This window comes from Amphiura filiformis, chromosome 2 (assembly GCF_039555335.1).
Source record: "Amphiura filiformis chromosome 2, Afil_fr2py, whole genome shotgun sequence".
NCBI lineage: Eukaryota > Metazoa > Echinodermata > Ophiuroidea > Amphilepidida > Amphiuridae > Amphiura > Amphiura filiformis.
In genome coordinates, this window is record NC_092629.1 from 2,277,784 (window position 1) to 2,298,364 (window position 20,581).

At 37.5% G+C, this 20,581-nt stretch overlaps 1 protein-coding gene across 1 annotated transcript in view; it reads left to right on the top strand.

Moving 5' to 3' along the window:
- Positions 1 to 20,581, top strand: part of LOC140145573 (phospholipid-transporting ATPase ABCA1-like) — a 103,851-nt gene that overhangs the window by 12,381 nt on the left and 70,889 nt on the right. The window contains 11 exon segments of the mRNA XM_072167277.1: positions 360 to 453; positions 7,420 to 7,561; positions 8,382 to 8,533; positions 10,574 to 10,698; positions 12,147 to 12,344; positions 12,978 to 13,158; positions 14,894 to 15,021; positions 16,065 to 16,244; positions 17,332 to 17,397; positions 18,374 to 18,662; positions 19,925 to 20,073. Coding sequence (XP_072023378.1) covers positions 360 to 453; positions 7,420 to 7,561; positions 8,382 to 8,533; positions 10,574 to 10,698; positions 12,147 to 12,344; positions 12,978 to 13,158; positions 14,894 to 15,021; positions 16,065 to 16,244; positions 17,332 to 17,397; positions 18,374 to 18,662; positions 19,925 to 20,073 — 1,704 coding nt within the window.

Here is a 20,581-nt window from a genome sequence, read left to right on the forward strand (position 1 = left end):
AAATTTTGTGACTAATTTTGCATTTTTCGCAAAAAATAACTAAACACTGGTAACAAAAGTGATAGGGGCAAGGAATTGTTATAAGAGTGGTTCATTATATTTTAGAAATGAGGTACATTCTAGCGGTACCTTTTTCTTATCATAAGTAACATACCGCTTGTCTTGGGTCGCTGAAATTCCAGTGTAGTAACTGGATTCCCTGCCCCTATATACATAACTTTTGTTACCAGTGTGTTATTATTTTTTGAGAAAAATGCAAAAATAGTCACAAATTTATCGAGGGGTGTAGTACCACCTTAGAATCAATCCTTTTTGTGCTTAAATTGAACATATTTTGATATTGTTTTGTCTTTTTGTAGCTTCGTATGGTAATAGAGTTACTGTGGCCGTTGGTCATCTTCCTTATTCTCGTCTTAGTAAGAATTGATGAGCCGCCAAGATATGCCAAAGAATGTAAGTATTGATTTACTAATTGAATGATTGATTGATATGTTGACTGAGTGAAAAGCGCGCATCATTCACGTAACACGCAAAGTGCAGTTCACGTACAAATGTAGGTGCTGCGCCCAGCCGTGTTAACGCCATTCTATATTAATCCACGATGTTATGAGTCTTGCCTATTAGTATACGAGCTGATCAAAGTATAGGTCCCAACCCCACCTCCGCCACCTATCATAAAGCATGATCCCAAACCTCTAAACATCAATACACCAAAATATACATTGTAATTAATAACAGTTCAATTCCTTCTTTCTTTAAACTTCAAAATAATGACTTGTCTTGTTGCTTAGTGGGAGTTCCTCCTAATTAACTTGAACTTCTGTTAGCACAATATAAAGTTGGGTATGGTAAGCATTATGTATGTCAGCTAATGAACCAGGAATTGCATTGATGTACTGATATAGTGAGCCACAAAAGGTTTGCATTTTTTGGCAATGATTCTCAGTACCTGCAGTACCTTCGCAACTAAGATCGGGGAAAAAATGAGCCAAATTTTGATATTAGGACTGACTCATAGAATGTGTACAGGTGTGAAAATTGATGTAGATATTTGTGATCATCCACCACCAATGGTACACAGTGGCACAGGGGACACCCCCACTTATTTTTTTCATGGGGGACATCACACCCCCCCTAAAAATCCTAATAGAAGGAAAAATACAACAATATTTTTATTGCACAGTGTATCTTCCTTTCACATGAAAATACTGTTTTGTGCCAAACTATGGCAAAATTACAAAATTTGAAGCGCTTTGTATGCACTGGCCCATCAAATACCAAAATTTACCTTCATTTTGGGTAGAGACTTGATTTAGACGGGTTTTACATGCACACTTGCACAGATGCATGTAACATTGGTTCTGTGCAAATTTTGCCTGTGCATGCAAAATTGTGCGATATTCAGCCCATATTCATCAAGGAAAACTGCAGTGGTGCATGCTCGTAACTTTTGTTTTCTAAATCAACCCCTGGATTTTGGGTAACAATAGTCTATAATTGGAAAATTTCTTGCATGCAATCCATAAAATATACTCATCCCTCCCCCATAAGTTATAACTTCTGCCTCCTAGTCCATGGTTTGTGATAGTATAAATATCTCAACTCATAGATGAGGGATAAGGTTGTGGATCACAAAATGCTCCAATTTTAAGTTCAAATCTAAAAAGACACTCAACATGCAAGCTGCGCTAACAATAAAATTTATAAGGAAAAAAGTAGGTTATACAGACAGAAATTTTAACAATGACAGGGGCATGCACAAAGCCTGCAAAGTCACAATGGGCTATTCCTGATGAAATCCATACCCCCTCTGGAAGACATGACCTTAATATCCGATCCCAAACGAGGGGTGTATAGATTTCAAATGGAGTCGTCCATTCAGGTAACCCCATTTGAAATTATCAAGATTAAGGGAATACATTCCATATGGGTATGGATTGCAACTGGAATAGCACAGTGCTAACTTCATCCTGGTTTTGCTTGAATAGGTGGTTATACCTGTACACAAAATTCAAGATTTCTACTGTTTAAGAAGGAAAACAATTCATGGAACATTCATTTTCACAGCTAACCAAAATTCTGAAAAAGGTTGAGCAAATAATGTGATTTGTTTGTCGCATGAAAATATGCAAATTGTCACACAGTAAATATTTAAGGTTATAGTCTGAGATAAATATGATATGATTTGTTTATTTTATGAAAATATTTGTAACTAGCAAGGAGGACACGGATTGTTTGTAAAAGCAATTTTTTGACAAGAATGAAAAAAAAATATTGTGTGATTTTTATCCAAATGGTAAAAGTTTCATGCCATGAAAATATCCTGGGATATAAATATTTTGTTTACAATACTAACTGATTGTGTCTACCTGCATTACTCTGTACAACAGAAATTGCATTGTACTTGAGACATCTGTGACGCATGCATACTGCATACAATGTGATTCAATTTGGGTCACATTAAAAGGTACATGGCATGATTCCATGAGCATAAATGGGTCTATTTGTTTGAAAATAATAGTGATTTTCATTGTCACATCATGATTTGAAAATCTATGCAAACTCATAATTTTTTTGGAACAAGCACACATTCAATCGTGGGGAGATGTGCCCTCCGCACCTTTTGGCAAAATGACCCATTTTTTTGTTCAGATTTTCAGCCTCTTTTTGACAATTAGGACTGAATGCCCCCTCCCCACATTTTAAGATGGATTGACGCTATAGGTATAAATGCCTTCAAGCCACAATCAGCAGTGCATTAGCAGGCTCAATGCATGCAGTAATTGCCCCCCGCCCACAGGGGGGACGGACAATTGAACTGTGTTCTGTCAGTTGAGACAAACACCAGAACTTGGTAGTTTCTTGTCCATGCATGGGTGTGTGTGGGGTGTCATTTGGTCTGCATGTACAGGTAATTTGCCATTCAATTGTAGGTTCTTGATAAATTTTACCTGTAAAACGTTTTGAACAGAAAATTAAAAAAAAATTATGTGTCTCCAGTAGACAAATTTTGCTCTTTATACATGTACGATTCAGTTTGCTTTTGTTGCGCAGTAGGTTGAATTCATGTACATAGTAGGGACAAAGTGTACACATGCCATGATGTGAATGCTGTATATTGCGTGATTGATAAGGGAGTGTTTGTGAGCCGAGTTATTGTATCCGCACACAAGCGGATATCAGGTTGGCTTGAATACAGCACAATACAAGTTTGATAAATGAAAGAAATGCTAAATATAGTCGCACAAAGAAAAGATGACTGACTGCCTTCCCATGGTAGTTTGGTACTGTGTGATATAAAATTGGATCAGTTGAGCCCATATTTATTGGTCGAGCTATATGAGTTTTAAAATATTGGACGAGACGTAGTCGAGTCCAATATTTTACAACTCATAGCGAGACCAATAAATATTGGGCGTAAAAGCATCAATTTTATCATTATTATGTTTTGGATCCAATATTATCACAACTTGGATCCTTCAAAACATAATAATGTATTATATAGGGCAGGCCATGGCTGTACCCCTTTTCAGTCTAAAAATATAAAAAATTAAAATTGTACATTCATTTTCAAAAGTGCTCTGGCCTTGGACTTCGCCCCCTTACACCCCCATGAGGGGGTCTGCCACCCCATACCCCCAGTTTCTGCCGCACCACATTAGAATTCGTTCTAACGGGTTAGTTATAGGGAGCAAGATGGTTTTACTATTGGGGAGTATAGGGAGGACTGTGGCCTAACAATTAGGGCATTCGTCAACATAAATTGTTTGGTGCATTTATCTTGGTTGTCCCGCTCCTGCACCCAGGTTATAATGGGGAGCTATGTATTAGGCCCATGAAAGTCAATTCCGAGTTTATCATCACTTTTTTTCCCAGGTTGGTGAGGTGACTTTTTCATTTTTCATATTTCATTATTTCATCAGATTTCATTATTGACCTAAAATGTGTGTTGATTTAAAGCGAAACTCATTCATTTGTACATGTGATTTATAAACATGTTTTTATATGGGTAGAGGAAAGCATGTGAGTATATATGATTTGATAAGAAAAGTCCTCGCAGCTAACTCAAAAATATTAGGGACTAGAAAAGTTGAAAAGAGCCTGGTTTTGCTTCAAATTTATGAATTAAATATGTTTTACAAACAAACATGTGTGTTTCCAATTGCTAAAACTGGTGAAAACACTGATACTTTGAAAATAATGAATTATTTTGGCATTTTTGAAAATTTTACGCTGGTAATTTTGGTTTCCAAAAAGTGACGCGGGCGGGGGATGGTAAACTCGGAATCGACTTTCACGCGCCTTATTGGAAGTTGATTTTCCTGATAAGAAATTAAACTGTTTGAATTGTTTCAAGTTATATATTACAGCATGCGATTTCCCAGTCCCCCATTGAGTACAATGTGAGTATAATGTCAGGAGCGCGAGATGGAACAGCCAAATGCAACCTGTGAGATCAGGCAAACTGTTGCGAGTGACATCATCCCGACTGCCCGATGAATCTAGGCTCTGGAGCATTGCATGATGGGAATGCATGGCTTTCTACTGTGTGCACAGTTTCAAATCATGCGATTGATTGTAAACCATAATATTGAGCTATTCCAGTTGAAATCCATACACCCCATGTAAGACATTGCCCTTTAATAACCTTCCACATAGGGAGTGTGAATTTCAAATGGGGTAAATACCTGAATGGGTGATTCCATTTGAAATCTACACCCCCTTTGTGAGAGGTTAAGGTTTTGTCTTCCATATAGGGGGTGTATGGATTTCAACCGGAATAGCCCATTTGTAGCCAGCATTGGAGGTTAACAATAAACAAACAAATCCATCCAACCTGCGATTAGATGAACCTGTTGATAGCTTTCATGCTGCAGAAGTCTATTGCAAAATGTCAACAGGATACGATAATGGTATCAACAAAGAGATACTAGCACTTGAATGTTGACGATTATTTTGTGCATAATGATGTCATAGTTGATGATAATATAATTAATATTTATTTATTATGATATTAAATATGGCAATGCCGTGGTGGAAGTGTTTATCAAATCAAACTATATACCTGTATGTATATTACAGTATCACATAATAACAAGAAACATCAAAATGAAATTCACATTCACTGATTTGCTCATTGGGAGGATCATAAAAATCATCAAAATTCAGGTTTTTGCTCCTAAGCTGAAAGCCGTAGCAGCCTATATTATTTGACAACACAACTGTGCTAGTCCTATTGGTCACCTTAACAATGCGTTGCTTAACACATTTTTTTGCGAAAGGAATGGGTTGCATATACTCCGACCGACAGAATATAAAGAAAATTTGCTTCCTTTGGTGTGGCTTATAGGCTGGATCCAAATTTATCACATGTTCATGGTATAGCCTGTCACCAGTAGCTATTAATTGCCACTCAAAGAAACGGTTATCAAGCATATCGACTAGATAAACAATTATCATAAAAGGTACTTTGTGTTTATTATCAAATCTAATTTATCAAAATTACTCAATATGTACATTGTATTTTCCCATCATGCATCTATATAGTGTCTGCTTTATTGGGCTATTCCATTTAAAATCCACACTCCCCCTGTGGAAGATTTTGGAAATATCTTTCACAGAGAGAGTGTGAATTTCAAATGGAATGAGTACATTATATAGGCAGCTCCATTTAAAACTCACCCCTCCCTCTGTGGAAGATTCAGGTTGAATCCTTCTCAGAGGATGTATGAAATTCAAATGGATCGATACTCCCCATAGAACAAAAAATTACCGTCATCATAACCCTCTTATCTTTAGTTTTTTAAGTCTCTGGAGTCAAGCCCATGTATGAATGCGATGTGAGTAAACATGCGCATTTTGCTTGTTTATCATTTACTTCAATCTTTTCCACAAAAAGGAGCAAAGTAGCCAATAGTGAGCAAAAAAATAGTAAAAAGTGTCAAAATGAATGAGTACATAAATATGTTTTTAATGTGGTCATACATGTACTTTCGCTCTTGAGAAACCATGGTGCATGGTCTTATCATTTTGCGGGGGGGGGGGGAGGTACCGACCAAGATTTGGGGGCACCGAGCCTGATGGGAGGAGGTGGGGCACAAGCTGTTTGCAGCATTAGGGAGGGGGAGCACATTCCCCCGCTGTGCCCCTATGACACTACGCTACTGCACTTATTTCTTTCACTTCAAAGACACAGGGACATATCTATGGGTTCGATATCCATGGGCTGTGATGTAGCTACGGTGGGCGGTGGCGGGTGGCAGAGCCCAGCACTCAGATTTAGAGCCCACCACTGATAAAAAAGCTCTAGCACCCAGCACTCAAGTGTCAAAAATTGCAAAATCACATAGAATTTGGCCAAATTTAGCCAATTTTCAATAAAATTGTCAATTTCATGAAAAATTCCCTCAAATACCACCCAGCACTAAAAATTCTCTAGCTACAACCCTAAAACCCTGTCCATGGGCTGCATTTGTAATGTTGATATTGTGCGGTAGTGTTCCGTATTACTTGGTGACATATCTCAAACCATCTTCTTTGGGATCTCCTTCTCCAGGGTTAACAGTCAGATGTACATATAGACATAATAGAGCTGACTTGATTTTTGAGGCATGCGCAAAAAACCTAAATCACTACAGTGCCAACCATGCCTCTAATGACCTACAATGGCAATGCTTGCCAAAAGTGTAATTTGGGACAATTTCAATTAGGGTTAATTTTGTACAAACTTTAAAATGATTTTATATTGGGCTATACCAGTTGAATTCCATACACCGCCCCTGTGGAAGACACCACTTAAATCTTCCACACAGGGAGTGTGAATTTCAAATTGGGTTATGTAAAAAAAAATAAAAAAAATAAATGTTGGTATTTATACAGCGCCTTTCACATGTGAACATGTACCAAAGCGCTTTACATTTATTCCGCCGTCATTAGAATATGTCAGCTGCCATACAATGCCCAAGGCATGCTCATACCTTTTGGCGGCGCTCAATGGACAGTATTCATAACAGCTCCCCATTTCACACCTGGGTGGAGAGGAGTAATCGAGATAAAGTGCCTTACTCAAGGGCACAACACGATGGCGTCGCCGGGCTCGAACCCGCAACCTTCAGATTATGAGTCCTAGCCCGTTCCGCTCGGCCACCGTGCTCCCATGTACCTGAATGGGTGACCTCATTTGAAATCGCAATGCCAAAGCCATACCCTCAGCTGGAATACTTATACTTGTTTACAGTCTTTCGTGTGTGAAATGAAGTGATTAATGTATAATATCATCTATATTTTATTTGTCTTCATGTTTGCAGACCTGCCATTTAAATGCCAAAGCCCTGCTCTCATTTGCATAGTCTTTTTCGTGTGTGGAATATTTTGAAGTGATTAATGTGTAATATCATTTTATTGTCTTCATGTCTGCAGGCCATTTCAATGCCAAAGCCCTGCCCTCAGCTGGGATACTTCCGTTCGTACAGTCTTTCGTGTGTGGAATGAATAACCCTTGTAAACAAAGTACAACGTTCAGTGAAGAAGGACAAAATGTGGACGTTTATCAAGATGCAGGGTGAGTTACATGCTTCTCATGGAGCTATTCTTCAACCCCAATATACCTTAAATCCAAATACACTGGGTGATTTTAGGTTAGAGGGAAGGTAGGAAGGATGGAAGAAAAAAAGAAGAAAAACAGGAAAGTTAACATTGTGTGTTTTCTTGAGTGCGTTTTTGGGCACCTCCGGTGCTAGACACATGAACAGGGCTAGTGTGCCACTGGGGTGTACAATGTATCTTGGTTGACCAAGCTTTTCGCGCCCGAATCTGTGTTCGCATGATGATGCATTATTTTTTAGGGTTGCAATTTAGGTATATGAATGGGTCTTTTTTTTTCATTATGTTCTCAATTTCTTTTGGACATAGTATAATACTAAACAAGTTTGCCCCTCTGCATACATACTTTTAGAGGATGGTCCGATTTCATCGCATGATATTAATGCCTTGATTGAATGATCCCCTCTACCTGTGAAGTTTTACACTTAGTATTCTTATCCCTGTTGATACATGAGCCAAAATTGTGTATTTGAAGGCCCCAGATAGAATGTTTGGCTTATGAAATCTGCACAAAACTTCCTTCAGCCCTAATATTTCATAGCATCAGTGAGAACAATTTGGGCTTCTGGTGCTCAAAATCTCCAATTTGATGGTGAAAAAAGTGGACCTGAGGTTCATGTACAATCTTGCTTTAAAAAAACTATTTTTGTCCCAATAATTTTCCTGTGTCCCAAAAATGATAAAAGAATTTGACTCAGAAGCCTATATACTAATGAATTTCAATGACTTAAACCCAAGTAATAGTTATTATGTTGTTTCTGTTTGGTTTTTGTCTGCAGCCTCTCTCAAGTTCTCAAAGATCTAGATGAGATTTTTAGTAATCGTTCTGTTATAACTGATATCGAGACGTTACTTATAGAACTAAGTGATGTTGAAGGAAAACTGCCTCTGCTAAGAGATTTACAGCAAAATGCAGCTGCATCTATACCAGGTATGTTCCAGGTCATCATTAATGAGAGGGTATTTGTATGTCTTATGGAAAAAAAACACATGTACATGGGTGTATGGTTAAAAATCGATCATCATTTTATTTATACAAATAATAAATTTAGAGCAGTTAAAGCCATAATAATGATTTAGTCAAATTTTATGTTGTTATTCTTTCACCAAAATGATAAAAATGTAAGTGATCAAGCAAAATCAATCAGAAGTCAGAAATTCTAGTTTGCAGATATGGGGAAAATATGTCAGTATTTCTTAAGTAATTCCTTTGTTTTGGGGCCGGGATGAATAAACTTTTATCAACTTTCTAGCAATAGATGGTTAAAACATGGGATTTTTCAGTGAAATCAAGCAAAATAAATCCTATTATTAGGATAAGAATTTGATTTTGAGTCTGATGTCAGACTTAGGCCTAAAAAAAAACTTGTGTGATTGGCGTAACCCGACCTACCCTAAAATTAGGCCCGACTCCAAACTTTTTTTTTTTTTTTTTTGCAAAAAAAAATAATTAAATTTAAAAAATAAATAAATTTAAAAAAAAAAAAGAAGAAAAACAGTTCCAAAGCCTTTATCAAATGAAATTAACAGCTTAAAAGTTAAAAAAAAAAAAAAAAAAAAGATTCCCGACCTACCTACCCTAAAAAATTTTATGCTACACCAATCAAAAAATTTTTTTTTAGGTCTGATTTTGCACGGATGCATCACAAACAGTGTTTTTCAATTTAAAGCCAAAATAATGAAATGAAAGTGAAACTAATACTATCATAACCATTGGACCATGGAGCTCTATGGAGATTTATGTATTGTATTACAAAATTGGCTGATTCCAATTAGGTGTATTAGAACATTACAAGATCAGGTTTAAAACATCATTATTCTATTACCCTCACGACCCATTATTCAAAATCACGCTCTGTGATTTGTTTTTAAACCTGTGGAAGGCTTTTATTCGGCAATAATGGGGTCAAGCGCCGTAACACATTCTCCGTATGTATGCTTGAATACGAATACAATATTTCTGCGATACATGCTTTCCCTTACGCGTATATGCTCCACCTTGGAAATAAAAAACAACTTTTTGAGCAATAAAGTGATATTTTCTTTAAAAATTACACTATATTGTGGCAATATAATAGGAATAAAGGGTGTAGTATTATCCTTTACACCCAAATGATGTGTCCTCTGCAGTAAAAACTTTTAAATATAATGGGTTTGGCTAGGAAAAATAGGAAAACTTTTAAAAAGAAAATACTATAGTCCTCTTTGCTTCCTTGATACAGTGATGTCAATACTTTGTCGCAGTTGCGCTGTGCGTTTTGATTGCATGTGTAAACTAATTATAATTACCGTATTCAGTCCAGTAAGCGCCCAGTGCGCTTTACAAAGTCATTTTGGGTGGGCGCTTATTTTTTACCTGGTTTGCCTAATTTTTTCATAAGGGCCGTTTAGTATAGACAAATTTACCTACGTTATAATAGGGCCACGAGACGTTCTAGTAGCTTTTCTGATGCACTAAATGAATTGCAAGTTTATACAGGACTTCAAACCCTCAAGCTATTTCACTGTATCAACGACTATCAGTCACTTCAACATTAATGGTACCCTTTAGCCAATTGAAATACCCTGGGTGGGCGCTTATTGGGGTGTGGGCGCTTATTGGTACGAATATGGTAAGGTGAATATCAAAAACAAGCTCATTCCACACAGGTGTACACAGGAGGGAAGTACAACAATATTGACTTGTATTGGGTAATTACTACCAGTCTTTATAGATCATGCCTGAAATCAATAGCCAGTTTGAAGATGTCCTTTCACCTAGTATGTTTCTTAAAAGCATTGAGATATGACATTGATTTTTTGAGGACACACAGTCTTATATAAGAACTATGATATACCCCTGTAACTAAAACACATATTGTGCAAATTTGATAAAAAACAAAATGCCAGGGAATTGTCAAAAGTTGATAAATTGGACTACAAAATACCCATCTCCATGTTAATGTGTCTCACAATCTACTCTTTGACACAGGTGCCGGACCTCTTTTAGATTATCTCAGTAATCCAGATGAAGTGCAAAGATTTCTGCTGAATGACCTGAGTTTATCTCCTGATGTTGTTGATGCAATACTCAATTCAGCTGCCAACCCTTTATCTGTAAGTATATTGACTCTTCCTGTGTAGCCCAGTGACTGAACAGAGGATGATTTAAGGAAGCCCCATCATGCACTGCAAACGTGTTATCACTAGAGTTTCAACTGCCACTTTACTTTTCAAATCCCATTGAATTCTGTGCAAAAGATGTTGTGCGTGTGTCATTATTACTTGGTCGATTTCAGAACAAAAGTGATGTATGCATAAAGGATAATTCACACCTTCTATAGGTAACATAAAATGTGAAATCGACTAGCATTTTTATTGTAAATATATCAGTCCAAATTCAAATTAACCATGCCCGTCAATGCAATGTGTGAGCAGTGGTGTCATGTTCACTCACACAGCTGTGCTAACCGCAACTCAACACAGTGGCGTGGTGGGAAGTGCTTAAATCATCCTCTGGTGACTGAGTAAGCTACTCTCAAGCGGTCCTAGGTACAATACCTGGTAGTGGTGACCAGGCTTTTATCACAGTGTCTCTTCTTATAAGTAACACTGGTTGTGGTGAATTTCTATCATAGTAAACCTAACCCGTCCTTAATATGTGACACGATCTGGTCCATGGGGGCCAAAGGAGGCATTTTTGAAAATTGAGTTACTGTAATTATTACATTATGCTAACAATAGGCTGTCATTTACTGAAAACACCAAAGGTCTAGCATACTTGGTTTTAAAGTTATGAAGTTTTTTCATGTCTATTTTCTTATATATTTTACTGTTTTTTACTCCATATTTTTACCTTTATCTCAGTTTCAAATTTGCCGCCTTTGGCCCCCATGGACCAGATAGTGTCACATATTGCCTTCCTGATAAGAAACTCTGGTTGTGGTGACTTTCTATCATAGTATAGTTGGATTTTGCTATGAAAAAGGATATAAATCCAGGTCTAATTTTGGTAATTACCCTCTTTGGCCAATTTAACTCCCAGCTGGCCAAACCTATCCAATGATTACCTGCAGTGGATAAACAATGGATAGAAAAATTTGATGTTCCAGCAGTGCAAGACCTGCCCTGCAGATTCATGACAAAGGGTTTGCTTGGTATACTAAGGGGTGATGGCTTGCCACGTTGGTTTCAACACCTTATACCAACAGTTCCTGGTCTGCAAGAAGGGAGTAGCCACTACTGTAATGTGATTCCCTGATGTCAACAGTTGCTGCACTGGAGAGGAGGGTTCCTGGGACCAAAGCTCAACCCACCACCGCCCGCCCTAAGTCAGGGGCAGTGCAGCAGAATGTTAGATTGATGGAACAGGATTTATAATATGTCTACCTAGGCTTGATACAGCAAACAATGTCGATTGCAGATCAAGCCATGAAGCAGCCACTATGGAATTTCACTCTAATGGAACCTATTTGGCACACATTTCACACATGTTGACAGCTTTTTCAATAGGAGATCAGGGGATAAATCGTTACTCAATATATTAATACATATTTTCCCATCAGTTGTTAGCTTTGATTGGCCCGTCATCATTACAAAATGTGGCGTGCAATGAAGATACCCTTGGACAGCTATTCAGTGTGTCGGATCCTCGATTACAGCGTAAGATGCAGAGGGAATTATGCGGACTTACGCCAGATCAGTTTGCTGATATGGGACGTGAATTCTGGCAGAATATTGACACTACACAGCTTTTAGACCTGGTGAGTGTTTGATTGATTGGGTGATTTATGTTTGCTTGATTGATTGGGTGATTGCTTAATTGGATGACTGATTGATTGGTAGATTATGTCATTTTACTCTGTTGTAGTTGAATTTTATGAGTTCGAGTATCATGGGCATATATATTGTCAGTCGCAAATCATATTGCCGTACATGAAGACAAAATATGTTTCCGAGAAAAACATGTTTGATGGATATGTTACTAATAACGGAGTCAATACTCTTCCAATGTTATCTCTCAGTGGCCCAATTCCATTTGAAATTGAAGTTTAAGGTTCAAACTATTAAACTGTATCTTTAATAGTAAAAGAAATAACTCTGGGATATAGCTTAGCTTTAAACTTATATGTCACTATGTGAACTCGACGAAAAATCACTCTAAGCCACTATATGTTACGACCAGCAATATGTAATGAATCAAACAAAATCTGGATTATTTGTCTAGGTTACCCTGGCTAAATATGAATATAAAAGGCAAAAAATAATTAAAAAATAGTTTAATAATGGACTTACCAGCTTTTACATCTGAGCATTTCATATAATGAATAAATGAAAACAAAATCAACATAGAAAAGCATTGGAAAGTCACTGAATGTTTGATTTCTTTTTGACAGCTATCTGAATATAATTCTGGAGGTGCTACCAACCCAGTTGGGAGCGGGTTGCCTGGTCCTCTAGGGCCTCTAGGGGCTTTGGGCGGATTAGGTGCTTTGGGCGGATTGGGTGCTTTAGATGGTTTTGATCCAAGTCTATTGGGAGCCTTAGGAATGCTTCAGAATGCTGGCACTGCTGCAGGTAAGATATATTATGTAAATTATTAGGTGCTTATGATCTAAGTCTTAGGAATGCCTCAGAATGCTGGCACTGCTGCAGGTAAGATATATTATGTAAATTATTAGGTGCTTATGATCTAAGTCGTAGGAATGCCTCAGAATGCTGGAACTGCTGCAGGTAAGATATATTATGTAAATTATTAGGTGCTTATGATCTAAGTCTTAGGAATGCCTCAGAATGCTGGAACTGCTGCAGGTAAGATATATTATGTAAATTATTAGGTGCTTATGATCTAAGTCTTAGGAATGCCTCAGAATGCTGGAACTGCTGCAGGTAAGATATATTATGTAAATTATTAGGTGCTTATGATCTAAGTCTTAGGAATGCCTCAGAATGCTGGAACTGCTGCAGGTAAGATATATTATGTAAATTATTAGGTGCTTATGATCTAAGTCTTAGGAATGCCTCAGAATGCTGGAACTGCTGCAGGTAAGATATTATGATAATTATTAAATTAGGTGCTTATGATCTAAGTCTTAGGAATGCCTCAGAATGCTGGAACTGCTGCAGGTAAGATATTATGTAAATTATTAGGTGCTTATGATCTAAGTCTTAGGAATGCCTCAGAATGCTGGAACTGCTGCAGGTAAGATATTATGTAAATTATTAGGTGCTTATGATCTAAGTCTTAGGAATGCCTCTGGAAGAAGTAAATTCTTAGTGAATGCCTCAGAATGCTGGAACTGCTGCAGGTAAGATATATTATGTAAATTATTAGGTGCTTATGATCTAAGTCTTAGGAATGCCTCAGAATGCTGGAACTGCTGCAGGTAAGATATTATGTAAATTATTAGGTGCTTATGATCTAAGTCTTAGGAATGCCTCAGAATGCTGGCACTGCTGCAGGTAAGATATTATGTAAATTATTAGGTGCTTATGATCTAAGTCTTAGGAATGCCTCAGAATGCTGGAACTGCTGCAGGTAAGATATATTATGTAAATTATTAGGTGCTTATGATCTAAGTCTTAGGAATACCTCAGAATGCTGGAACTGCTGCAGGTAAGATATTATGTAAATTATTAGGTGCTTATGATCTAAGTCTTAGGAATGCCTCAGAATGCTGGCACTGCTGCAGGTAAGATATATTATGTAAATTATTAGGTGCTTATGATCTAAGTCTTAGGAATACCTCAGAATGCTGGAACTGCTGCAGGTAAGATATATTATGTAAATTATTAGGTGCTTATGATCTAAGTCTTAGGAATACCTCAGAATGCTGGAACTGCTGCAGGTAAGATATTATGTAAATTATTAGGTGCTTATGATCTAAGTCTTAGGAATGCCTCAGAATGCTGGCACTGCTGCAGGTAAGATATATTATGTAAATTATTAGGTGCTTATGATCTAAGTCTTAGGAATGCCTCAGAATGCTGGAACTGCTGCAGGTAAGATATATTATGTAAATTATTAGGTGCTTATGATCTAAGTCTTAGGAATGCCTCAGAATGCTGGCACTGCTGAAAGTAATTCATATTATTTTTTGTGGACTCTCATGTATCGGAACTGTATTTGTAAAAAAGTAGGGGGGGATAGTGTTTTTTTTTTGAGAGAGCAGCTCAGTTGCATTAAATTAAGCACCGTAATTGATGCAGTTGCACCATTGACAAAAACTCATTACATACCTGCCTTAACATATCATAATGAAGTTGTTAACATTTTTTTCAAATTTAATATTTATTTTCTGAATGGTTCTAGTGTCATCCTCTAGCCTCGGTGACCTCCTGAGAGACCCATTCTTTATAGAGCGTCTTCTTCTACAACAATATCACTTCAACCCGGATGCTGTATCAACATTACTAGGCACAACAGCTACACCACAAGAGGTAATTAATATCTTCAAGAAAGTAATTAATATGTGTGTGGGGGGCATAGGTGTTTGCCGGCAAACATAGAAGTTAATATGAAACTTCCAACTGTGGATGTTACTGCAACGGAAGACTGACATGCAATGGGTTATTCCAGTTAAAATCCATACTCCCCCTTCGGAAGATATGACTTTAATCTTCTACAAAGATTACCAGAATGGGTGATTTCATCTGTAATCTACACTCCCTATCTTTGTGAGATTAAGGTCATGTCTCCCAAAGGTGTGTAAGGATTTCAACTGGAATGACTGCAAACAGTCTAAAAATGCATTTTAGAGTGCATCCAATGCAAATAGGGACGTGTGAGGTGTGTACATCTCTCCTTAGGCCTGAAAAAAAATGTGTGGCGTAACATAAAAGGTTTTTTTTTTTCTTTTACTTTTAAAGCTGTAAATTGCATATTTTGATAATGGCCTTGGAACTTTTTTTCTTTAACTTTTTGTTTTTTATTATTATTATTATTTCGGGGCTGGGCCTACTTTTAGGGTCGGTCGGGTTATGCCAATCAAACAATTTTTTTAGGCCTTAAATCTAGGGGCTGTTGTGAAAAAACTTGAATTTGATAGCATATGTTTGTTTTAGGCAAAAAACAAACAAACAAATAAACAAAAAAACCCACAAAATCAACAACAACACACACACCCCACACACAAAGGAAACACAAGTTTATTTCCTGACATCTGAAATGAGAAATGCAGATTGTGTGTGTGTGTGTGTGTGGTCATGATTGATCCTGAAATATGCCTCACAAAGTGCACCTTATTAACAGAAGCAAAACTTGAAAAAACCTATTAAATATTCAATATTGTGATTTGTGATTTGTGCTTTATGATGCAAATATGATATAATTTGACATTAGAAAATATCTTCACACCCTTCCTAATACAGTTGGGTGTATTTGTGAGACATTTGGGTGTATTTCTAATGCCTTTGGGTTTATTTGTAAGATATTTGGGTGTATTCCTAATACCTTTGGGTGTCTTATGTGATTTCTCTTACAGTTGTTGTTGCTTACTCAAGGACATGATATGCGAGATATAGTGTGCAACACAACCAAACTAGCACCCTACATCGTCACCGATAATCAGCAAAAACTTGATGAACTAAGTGTGGCTTTGTGCAATATGACAGACACTCAGCTTGATGACTTGTCTGAAAGTCTGCGTAATATGTTGAAAGCGGTGAGTATTACATCCTGATGGTTGAATTCACCCTTTGCACAGTCATCTCAAAATAAGGTTCTACCCGCAAAGTGTGTGTTGCGTGCGCGTACACCTGTCAAACGTGTGCTATGATTACTGCGTATGTAAGTCTTCTGGCGCGTTGCTAGAAACTAGAAACAACAATCTGCCAATCCCTGGCGGAGCTAGCTGCAGTTAATTGGTTGCCAGAAGAAAGAAGAAGAAAGAATTGGCGTAAGACAGAACAAGCCGACTCTGTCGTCGGCTTGTAAACATGCACATGCATTTGCAGGGATAACCTTGTTTTGGTAGCAAGATGGGGGATCTGTGCAAAGGGCAAATACTGACCAGTAAGGTGATGAAAAACATGGCCATGCTCTATGGGTGGATGGACCGATCAAGTAGGGTTGGTCAGTAACATGGCCATGCTCTATGGGTGGATGGACCGATCAAGTAGGGTTGGTCAGTAACATGGCCATGCTCTATGGGTGGATGGACCGATCAAGTAGGGTTGGTCAGTAACATGGCCATGCTCTATGGGTGGATGGACCGATCAAGTAGGGTTGGTCAGTAACATCGCCATGCTCTATGGGTGGATGGACCGATCAAGTAGGGTTGGTCAGTTGGCCATGCTCTATGGGTGGATGGACCGATCAAGTAAGGTTGGTCAGTTGGGCATTGTTAAAATTTAAATACTGTCCAATAAGGCGACAAAAACAACAACACCCTGTTCTACGGGTGGACGGACCTTTCAAGTAGGGTCGATAAATGACTCTAAAAATCACCAAAATCTTTAAATAAATTGCAATTTATTTCCCTCATCGAACCGTAAATACATTGGAAGTGTGCCCTCAAAGATGAGAGTTGCACTTGTGATCGCCTCAAAATTACCAAATAGAAAAAGAAGATGCTGTGCAGGATAATTTTGCTAATAGTTAAATGAAATCAGTCAAAATGAAAAATCAGAAACTAATATGGCATGGAAAATTAAAATTATCTTACAAATTTATGGAAAAAACTAAACATTTTTTGTGTGATATTATTGATAAGTAAAGAATCAATTTTTTGATATCATTTTATGTTGCAGATGAATGGCACCAATGGTGATGATCTGAAGAAATTGTTTGAAGAACTCCAAGATATTTATGAAAAGGTAGGTGTATACATACATACACACACATACTTATATACATCTGTACAGGGATTGAGTTTTAAGGCGCGCGAGTGCGATTGCACACCATCGCACACATTATATTGCCTGTCCGAGTGTGATATATAGCACACCTCAATTCCTAAGTGTCTTACCTAGTGCAAATTAATAGCACACCTGGCAGCCTGCCTAAGCATTTCTGGAAGATTGATTTGTAGCATGCCTGTTATTTTAATAACTCAACCCCTGCTATTATTCTAAGTCTGGTAATGTGCTGATATATCGGAAATATCATTTGTTGACCAATATTGCATCTCGACCACAGCCCTAGTATGGCCACCTACTATGTTTGCATACAATTATGATATAAAATTGGATCTATTGAGCCCATATTTATTGGTCAAGTTATGAGTTTTAAAATATTGGCCGAGACGAGTCGAGTCCAATATTTTAAAACTACGCCTCATCCAATATTTTAAAACTCATAGTGAGACCAATAAATATTGGGTATAAAGCATCCAATTTTATCATTATTATGTTTTGGATTCAATATTTTTTACACACTTGGATTCAACAAAACATAATAATGATATAAAATTGGAATGATTGAGCCCATATTTATTGGTCTAGCTATGATCAAATATTGGATGAGACGTAGTCGAGTCCAATATAGCGAGACCAATAAATCATTATTATGTTTTGGTTCCAATATTTTTACACACTTGGATTCAACAAAACATAATAATGTGCAAACTAGTACTCTAATCTTGCTGTGTGCTGAACAAAAATGCTGATCATGTTTTTTGCTTATTTTAAATTCAATACATACATAAAGATCAAATTATATTGACACGTCGATAGCAAACCACAGGCCTAATATTTAGTCCAATTCATGCTTTATAATGTCTCAAAGTAAGATCATTGTCATGTTGATTTTTGTAAGCTTTTATATGTAAATTTGATTATTATCCCAATTCAGCTACAAGAGTTGGAAAGTCTGAAAAATCTGACTGATAACATCAAGAAAATCCTGTCGTCCAACGATACCAGCTTCCTTTTCTGTGGAAGCGAAGGAGGTGGCTTCTTCGGTGGCAACTCAAGTTTTAGCGGTGGAGATTTATTGAACCAAACCCAGGGGATGATTATAAAAGGATGGAGGAGCAACGGGGCCAAAGGAGTAAAGTCTAATGTGTTTGGGGGTGATGTGGTAGAGAAGAAAGAGGTGAAGAATGGAACATGGGAAGGTGATGATGGACATATTGTGGATGGTAAGGAATAGCAAGTATTCAAAACTACTTGTGCCGCGGTGTGGCATGATATGACTTCTTCTTGACAGGGGAGGGAAGTAGTCGAATCGTCCAACACCATAAACACTGTTTATCAGGGGTTCAAACCCCCACCCTTTTATTTTTCCGCCACGCTTTTTATCCCTAATTATTACCAGAAACTGAACCCCCACCCTTTTGTGACCAAAGCATTCAACATTGTAGTTGTCAAATTCGGAAGCTTCATTGCTACCGCAACTACATAGTCACTTCCGGGTTCTCACAATCTACACCCACCATTGCCCATTTCAGAGTACGAATTGATGCAGAATTTATCCTCATGTACCAAACACTCACAATTTTCTTCTTCATATGAAACATTTGCAACATATTGGCGCAATTACTCACCCCAAAAGGTCCCTGAGCGAACTGTGCGTCACTTTTTTCAAAGCCATTTTCATCATCAATTTTGTTTCGTTCAGACGACAATACGTGAGAACTTCTGCACATGGCTGACATCCTGAATCGATTCCGATACATCAGTCTCTACGCAGCCGTTGTGGTTCCGCTCGCTCCACTTCTAGTGTGGAGTGAGTGGGCCAAAGAAGCGGTGTGGAGACTGACATTAAATCGTGGCCATTCATAAAATTCATGGCTTGTCAATTCTACTATGGGTGACGTTTACGAGATGAAAACATCAGCAAATTAATTTCCGCAATGTTCATTCAAAATTTACAAATAAAATATAAATGTTTTTGAAGCGATCATCAAATTACTTTATTTTTTTTTCAATTAATAGCTTTACCCACACGCTTAATATATTGCTCCCACGCTATTTAGAAACCCACTCTTTATACAGCAAAATTTTAACCCCCGCCCTTTTTACAGATTTTCGGAATTCCAAACCCCCACGCTTTGGAAAGCGTGCCGGACAAACAATGATAAAACATGTACCTTTAGCAAAATCGTCAAAACTGGCTAAATACACAACCTCGCTTCGATGCAGGAGGGTGTTTTTGAATAGATTGACGGACGTACGATCACTGTGTTTGGAAATCACAATTTCTCAAATATAAACAAACAGACATGCACCAAGTGTCAAAGAACAGTCCAGCATCATCTTTTAATGAGGGCCAGTTATTAGGGACTTTGGTTATTGGTGCGCTATCAGTACCTCTATAGTCTAATCTTTATGCGACAAGCATGACCAAAGAATGTTTGTATAACATTACACTAATTATACATCACTGTTTTTATGTTGACAGAAAATTGTGCTGTTGTTCAGATGATCGAGGAAATCGAGATAGGTGGGATTCCTATAGGAGAAACCATATGGAAGCAGCTAAAACCCATGGTACAGGGTTACATCTTCTATACACCTGATACTAATGCTACCAGGAAGATTATTGAAAAGGTAAACTCCCATGGTGCAATAAATAAGTGTACATATCAAAAGGATGTACTTGTCAGCTGCTACATGCATCTTGATCTTTATACAAAGTAGATAGAATAAATACCAGACTCATCTCAAAAGGAGTTCACTTCAAATCATCCACAAGTCATCCACAACAAGTTTGGGAGTTTTACCAGTCCAAATTTGCTCGCACCTTTGATGCAACTTCTGTTTGCACTTGGACCTCTTTTTGTAATTGTCCAAATTGCAGGCAAATGTAACTTTCCTGCATTTTGCGCCTCTAATTTATTTTTCCCTTCCCTTCTTTTTTTGTTTTGGTGGGGCGGTCTTAGAGGTGCCTGGCACCTGTTCGCTCCAGCCATTCACTGGACTTTTTAAAACAAATATTGTTCCTTTCATAATATTGTGAAATTTTTTATGTAACTTACATGTATGTGCAATATTATATATTTTTTGTAATTCTGTGCCAGTGATAAAGTGTAATAAATATATATATAAATAAATAAAT